We start from the raw sequence: 7717 nt of genomic DNA, 5'->3' as shown, positions 1-7717 counted from the left end.
ATCACGTGTCCCAGCCATCGTATCCTTCCGGCTTTGATGACCGTCAGGATATCAGCACCGCCAAACAGCTCAGCTAGCTCGTGGTTCATCCTCCTTCTCCACACGCCCTGCTCGCACACACCGCCAAAGATAGTCCTTAGCACCCGCCGTTCGAAAATGGCGAGTGCATTGGCGTCCTCCGTACGTCCGATGATGTCGATGTCATCCGCAAAGCCAAGGAATTGGAGAGTTCAGGTGAAAATCGTGCCCCGGATGTCGAAGTCCGCCTTCCAGACCTTATGACACCTTCCAGAGCGATGTTGAACAGCAAACAGGAGAGTCCGTCTCCTTGCCTCAGACCCCGGTGAGATTCGAACGATTCCGAAAGCATGTTCGTCACTCTCACCATGCACTGCACCCCGTCCATAGTAGCCCTCAACGACCGTATCAGCTTCCCAGGGAATCCGTACTGCTGCATGGTGTTCCATAGCTCATTCCGATCTATGGTATCATAGGCCGCTTTAAAGTCGATGAACAGGTGGTGCGTAGAGATCTGGTGCTCTCGGCATTTCTGGAGGATCTGCTGTAATGTAAAGATTTGGTCGGTGGTCGATTTGCCTCCAACAAATTCAGCTTGGTAGCTCCCGACGAAATTAGTAGCAAGGGACGAAAGTCTGCAGAAGAGTATTCGGGACAGAATCTTGTAGGCAGCATTCAGGACTGTGATGGCTCGGAAGTTGGCATAGTTCAGCCTGTTGCCCTTTTTGTACACTGGGTGTATGACATCCAATTTCCACTCGTCCGGTAGTTCTTCCTGTTCCCAAATCCTCACAATCAACCGATGAATGATGCCGGCAAGCCGCTCCGGACCCATCTTGAACAGTTCGGCCACTAAACCATCGCTGCCAGCTGACTTGTTACACTTCAGCTGTTTGATGGCACCAATGACTTCGTCCAAAGATGGCGGGGGCACTTCGTCATCGTCATGCTGGCTGTCGTAGGGCTGCTCTCCTCTGTTTCCTGCTTCTGCTCCCGTATCTGCTCCATTCAGGTGTCCGTCGAAGTAGCACTTCCACCTGTCGATCACCTCTCGCTCGTCCGACAGGATATCTCCCTCCTCGTTGCGGCAAATAGCGGTCATGGGAGTAAAACCGCTTCGTGCCGTATTTAGCAATTTAGTTTACTGATATCTAGTGAAACGACTAATTTGACACTTATTTTGCTGATTTTTATAAAATTTTGTTTTACTTAAATGAATTCATTAAATTGTTTTATCTACTTATTGTTTATTCCATGAATAAAAAAAAGTTTTGTTCCATGCATTTTTGAAATGTTCGGATAAGACGTACACCTGATATGGGTAAGACGGCCACCATTAAGTGAGAGATGGACACCTGTAGAAAACGTTGGAAATTGAATAGGTATATAGTATTTTAACATATTTCATTGAATCTGATGCAATCTGATGGTACGTACAAAAAATAATTCTTGCCCAATCGCAAGGACGGTTTATTCAGTCGTGAATTTAAGAATTGTAAGCACCACTTCTAACACCTCGTAGAATGCAGAATCTAAGGCATCATTGAAATATCGGGCACTAGCAGCTGGCGTTGGGGCGGTCTCGTGGTACAGTCGTCGACTCGAACGACTCAATAACATGAAGTAAATTTGTTTTTGTTCATTGTGAATTGTGAATGGTAAGTTGTAAGGTGAACCTCTAAGTTTCGCCGAGATCGCTCCATGTTAGACTGTTACTTAGCGTGGAGGCACGCCGCGCGTCTTTTGGTCCCTCCGATTCTTTACTTGTTATGTGTTGTGAGTTCAATGCTGGTAGTGATCGTTACGAACCTGAAATGCCGTGATATGCGTTTCCAAATTGTATTCGTTCTGTGCATCCTTTATCGACTTGACAAGATTGTATTTATTAAAATATAAGTAATTAAGATTGCTTCAAGGGGCCACATGTGGTCTGTTGAAATTCAACAAAAAATAATAATTCTCCAAGAAATCTCGCTTCATTTCACTACAATGACGCGGCTTTTCCTTATTATTTACTGATTCCTTAACTCCTTTTTTTCTTTTCGATTAAATTTCTTTTAAATGTTCAGAAATGTCTCCACCTTCAGGAATTTAAGTGGCAAACATTTCAAGCATTACGTGAATTTTATTCAAGACAGATAACCGCTAGTGATAAGCCTTCAGGGCATTGCATCTGTCGTTTGACGAATTCGTTTGCATTGCATGGATGATCTGGCTGCTGTTCAACGACAGGCCGATCAGTGATCTTGTTGTCTCATGATTGGCGATCGATATATCATAAGACATCGCTGGTTTGGTTTCCTTATGACTTTCAGCACCCTTTGCTTGGAAAATAACAGTTCAATCCATAATTTCTCAATCATATGTGAGAATTATGTGATTTCACAAGAACTGGGGCTTGTCAAGTTTCTCCAAGATTTAATCATTTTCTTCCAGATACAACCCAGTCGCAACGCTCCACTTCTGTACCCATAGCCTAAAGGTTTAAATATGCGGTGGAAGTTGGAAGTTTTATTATTCCCCTTCACACATTCGTTTAATAAGATTGTAATAAATCAAATTTATGTTGTTCTGATATTTTATACACAACTGCAATGGAAAACATCATGTTACACATGCTACCTCACCAATATTAATGATCACTTGCTTGCTCCAGAGTAATAATAATAAGTTATACCAAAGCAGACACGATAACAGTGCCAACTGTTCAAACAGATCACCCAACAGGATTGGCAAACATGGTGATTAATACTGTTGGCACAGAATAACTTTAATTGATCGACCTACTGTAACAATGAAATATAGTCAACTATAGCCTACTGAACAATTTTTTGAATGTATTGTTTTGTCCCATTTTAGAACTCACAACCTCTATGCCTTTTACAAATCGTTAAGATCGAAACGCTATCAAAATAGTGCAGATATCCAATTACGCACGAAGGTACGATTGAAAGTACAACATCATCGGGCGAATAAAAAATCGTTAAATTATCTTTGAAACAATCATACTCCTCTCACTGCTCTGCCGATCGTGTTGTGTTCTATCGCAGATGGTATCCTGAAATGGATTCATTGATGCGAAACACTCCACATGCAACACTCACTGGCACTGTAACGCAATAGAAGCGATACAACCGTCCAGTCTGTGTGCTATGGCAGGTGGAAGTTATTTGAAAGATCAATACAGCGCATTGTACTATCCAGGGAAAATAGTAACAGTGCAGTACCGTTTATCATACGTCTGCTACTTGCGCATGTTTACCGACTATGACAAAGGGGAAATGATCGATACCGGATAGGATCGATATAAAAGCAACATTGCTTCGATCGTGCCGAGCTAATGCGGATCGGTGCAAAATGTGGCTCGTAACGCGATTGTTTCTTATGCTGAGTGCCATCGTGGTGCCGCATGTTTTGGCACAGTGTGACAGCAGTTCGCCGTACCGCACGTTCGACGGTACCTGTAACAACCTGCAAAATCCATCCTGGGGATCAGCCAACACACCGTACGGAAGATTACTCCCGGCCGAATACGGCGATGGTGTGTACGTTCCACGTCGTTCAAAAACTGGAGCCCAACTACCGAGTGCTCGACTGCTGTCGATGACGATGTTCAACGACCAAAACATACTCGATCCACGAACCACCCTAGTGAACATGCAGTTCGGACAGCTTGTCGCTCACGACATGGGTCTTCGAGCAGGCAGTTCCGATCAGGTAGCGTGTTGCCAGAATGGAAGAGTCGTCGCCAATCCGGGTCGTCGATGCTTTGCAATTCCGGTACGTCCAGACGACCCGGTCCTATCCGCCGGTGGGATTCAATGTCTGGATCTAGTACGTACACTCAACACCTGTGACGTTAACCCATCGAGCTGCGCCAACCGTCAACAGGCGCAGCAATTGAATGCGGCCACCTCGTTTCTGGACTTGTCCGTTGTGTATGGTAACAGTGGACAGCAGAATGCGCAGCTGCGTGCGTTTGTTGGCGGCCGGATGAAGGTGGACAATCGGAACGGTACCGATTGGCCTCCACGACATCCGCAAGCCACTAGTGCCTGTACGTTGAACGCTGCCACCGACACCTGCTATTTGACCGGAGACGAGCGGAGCAACATTACGCCAGAATTAACGATCCTGCACGTGGCGTTCTTGCGCGAGCACAATCGCCTCGCTCAACAGCTGTGCAAAGCGCGACCACTGTGGAACGATGAGAAAGTGTTCCAGGAGGCACGACGCATCAACATTGCACAGTATCAGCACATCGTGTACTACGAATGGTTGCCGTATTTCCTTGGGATAGATCCAATGACCCAGCGCGGTTTATTGGTGCGTACGCGCGACTATGTTAATGATTACACGCCGTCGATTAATCCAGCCTCGCTCAACTCTCACGCCAATGGTGCATTCCGTTACTTCCACTCGTCCATTCTGGGAAGCTTAAGGTACACAGAAACGGTCAAATTCAACGGAGTACGATTGTTCTTTTTAAATTTTTATCTCGTCTCCTTAGTCTTCACCAGGAATCGCGAGCATTTGCCGGTGCGATCAACATCAACGATCACATGTTTAACCCCACGGTGCTGGAGCGAAACGATGGCTACCGGATGCTGACGCGCGGCATGACCACGCAACCGATGGGACGGAACGATTTGAGTTTTGATCCCGAAATCAAACACTTCCTCTTCCGGATGAGCGGTCGCTTCGGTACCGATCTGAAGGCGCTGGACATACAGCGCAGTCGCGATCACGGAATAGCGGGCTACAATGCATTCCGACAGTACTGTGGATTAGGTCGTGCTACTCGGTGGGAAGATTTTGTGGAGCTACGTGGACCAAGAGTAACGTTCATGAATCAATTATGATTCACTCGGGGGATATAATTTTCAAAATTGTCTTTCTTATTTTGGCAGGACATTCAACTACTTAGCTCACTCTATAGTACCGTGGACGATGTGGATCTAACGGTAGCTGAGTTCTTCGAGAGACACATACCCGGTACTCAGGCCGGTCCCACTTATCACTGTATTCTGATGGAGCAGTTCCTGCGTACGCGTAAGGGAGATCGGTTCTTTTTTGAGAATGGTAACAGACCAAGCTCGTTCACGCCACCACAGCTGAACGACATCCGGAAGGCCAGCATGTCGCGCATTCTGTGCGACAATACGCCAGGTGTGGCACAGATGCAGCAGCGTGCTTTCCAGCAGATCTCGGACGCGAATCCGTTGGTACCGTGCACGATGATGCCCTCACTCGACGCACGTCTGTGGTAAAGTGTTTTTTCCATTTCATGTGTGGTGCATGTTTTAAAATGTGTTTTCTAGAAAATTTATTAAAGGAACCACATTTAGAGTACAGATATCACGAGATTTCTTTTCCAACAAATCTATCTTATATTTAGAGTCCTTATTTGTAATGCGAAATTATTGACTTCTCGTTTATTTACATTATACTGTGGCAGGTTTTGGTTTGTGCAGTCAGTTTGTCAGTGATAAGTCAAAATATTCAAAATGTACAGCTGAAGCTGTGATGGACCAAATTGTCATAGGTATAACTAGTATAATCTGATTTAATTGCTATTTGATGACAAGACTTGGGCATCTATCCAAGTTGATGATTTGATTTTACAAAGTATTGGGAATAGGTTTTAAAAATCAATTAATTGTTTGATTATAGAACATTTATTTTGACATCTTCAAAATCTTCCCCATTTATTAATAATGTACATATTCCATTTGTGACCCCAGGCATCGAAGCCTTTCTTTGTGGGCGTCTGAAGAGATCAGCTCCAGTTTCCTCAGCGAATTCTTCTTGATCACCTCAATAATTTAATTTAATTTAATTTATTAGGATGAATTGTCGGACCACCGCAGGTCTACACAAATAGCTTAACTAATACTTATACTTATAAACTACCAGAATGGAAACGCTGACGAAGACGATATTTGAACACTGACGTAGAAATATTAATCCTAGACGGTGCAAAAAAAAAATCACAGCAGCAAGGAGCGCAGGGGAATCTAGTTCACCTTTCAACAGTCGAAATGCGAATACACGCTGCATGTTTTTTCTCCTGACATTAAGCGTCTCCAAACCAAGCAACAGGCACCGTTGGTAATAAGGAGGTTGGACTCCGTTAGACCAAGGAAGGAGCCGTAAAGCGTAGTAAACTTTCGTTGAACACTTTCCAGGCGATTGATTGAGCGGGCTGCTAAGGGGCACCATACTACACAACAATATTCTAAGAGAGACCGAACAATAGCGCAATATACGACTTTTAGGCACATATGATCGTGAAACTCTTTACTAGTGGTGGGTCATACGATTCATTTCACGACCCGACCCTAAGTCGGGTACGAGATAATCGGAATCAATTCCGACCCGTGGGTGCAGCGGGTGCGCTAGGTTGGAATCGGAATTAAATCCGACCCGCGGGTGCAACGAGTTCGAGTCGACCTGAATGATGAGTTGCAAGAAAGCATAAGCGACTCCGACCCGTTGGTGCAGCGAGTTCGGGTCGGGTCGAGTCAAGGTAGGTTCAATCCGACCCAAACCAACCCAAACTCACTGCACCAACGGATCGGAGTCGCTTATGTTTTCTTGCACTTTCTTGCATCAGTCGGGTGGACCCGAACTCGACGCATCCGCGGGTCGAAATGAACCCACCTTGGCCCGACCCGAACTCGTTGCACCAACGGCTCGGAGTCGCTTATGCTTTCTTGCACCTACCGGAGTCGTGCAAACTTGTACCTTTCGGGTCAACCCGAACGACTCCGGGTCGCTTACGGATGGCTCCGACCCGATAGGTTCGGATCGACCCGCCCATCACTACTCTTTACACATTTTCATTATGAGTCACATTTTCAATGTTTGGTTACTTCTGGATATAACACTTTCAAGATGTTCATGAAACTTGAGCTTACATTCTAGCAGGACACCAAAATCTCGTACGCAGATAGTTCTTGTCAGCGAGGTATTAGAGATACAATAATTGTGTCTGATCAGGTGACGTGCTCTAGTGAAGAATATAGTCTGACATTTAACTGGACACAGCTTTAATCGGTTACGGTTACACCAATCTCCGAATAAGTCGAGCATTTCTTGTAGGCACTGGCAGTCACTTGTGTCTTTGACCACAGTAAAAATCTTCAGATCATCGGCATAAGCAAGATATGATCCCACGGGCAGTATAGACTGAAAGCAGCGCTCGCGAAGTGATAATTTCATTTTTGGGAACAAAGAGAAGTCACAGAGGGTTAAGTACAGTAGAGATTATAACTCGATGACATTAGTGCAATGTCCAATTCTTGAAATTTCTCTTTAACAAACTTTTTCTCTGACACGTTGCATAACTTGCAAGTAGTACTCCTTATTTATTTATTCCATTTTTACATATTGCATTTGCAATTGGAAGCCAAATATGCAGTGGTAGATCCGATATTTCTTGGTTGAGGGAGATATAAAGTATGATGTGCCTAGCGGTATGTATCTTCATGAAAATAGACTTGAAGATAGCATTTGACTCTCTACTTTGCTCTATTTTACTCGCTAAAGTTGCCAAATTGGGACTTGCTCCTCCAGTGGCTCAGATCATATCGCGTGGGTCATTTGTATAGCGTCATACTCGATGAGCGTCTCTAACGAGATTACAAGCGACTTTGGCGTGTGCCAGGGATGCAACATTGGCTTGGCTCTCTTCTTC

The 7717-nt window shown here is 44.9% G+C and overlaps 1 protein-coding gene across 1 annotated transcript; it reads left to right on the top strand.

Moving 5' to 3' along the window:
• Positions 1 to 3331: 3331 nt before the first annotated feature.
• LOC133393451 (peroxidase-like) lies at positions 3332 to 5374 on the top strand. Its single transcript, XM_061658539.1, has 3 exons — positions 3332 to 4460; positions 4529 to 4856; positions 4929 to 5374. Exons 1-3 carry the CDS (start codon positions 3376 to 3378, stop codon positions 5286 to 5288), a joined length of 1773 nt encoding a protein of 590 aa, XP_061514523.1. The 5' UTR covers positions 3332 to 3375; the 3' UTR covers positions 5289 to 5374.
• Positions 5375 to 7717: the final 2343 nt, after the last annotated feature.

Source organism: Anopheles gambiae, chromosome 3 (assembly GCF_943734735.2).
Source record: "Anopheles gambiae chromosome 3, idAnoGambNW_F1_1, whole genome shotgun sequence".
In the NCBI taxonomy this organism is placed as follows: Eukaryota; Metazoa; Arthropoda; class Insecta; order Diptera; family Culicidae; genus Anopheles; species Anopheles gambiae.
Note: the sequence above shows the minus strand (reverse complement) of the source record. Positions and strands in the feature narration are given on the sequence as shown.

Bases quoted from the DNA above. Each gene is read 5' to 3' on its own strand.
- LOC133393451 (XM_061658539.1), top strand. From the start codon at position 3,376: ATGTGGCTCGTAACGCGATTGTTTCTTATGCTGAGTGCCATCGTGGTG. The intron at 4,461-4,528 runs GTACACAGAAAC...TCGTCTCCTTAG, and splicing joins TCCATTCTGGGAAGCTTAAG to TCTTCACCAGGAATCGCGAG. The intron at 4,857-4,928 runs GTAACGTTCATG...TTATTTTGGCAG, and splicing joins TGGAGCTACGTGGACCAAGA to GACATTCAACTACTTAGCTC.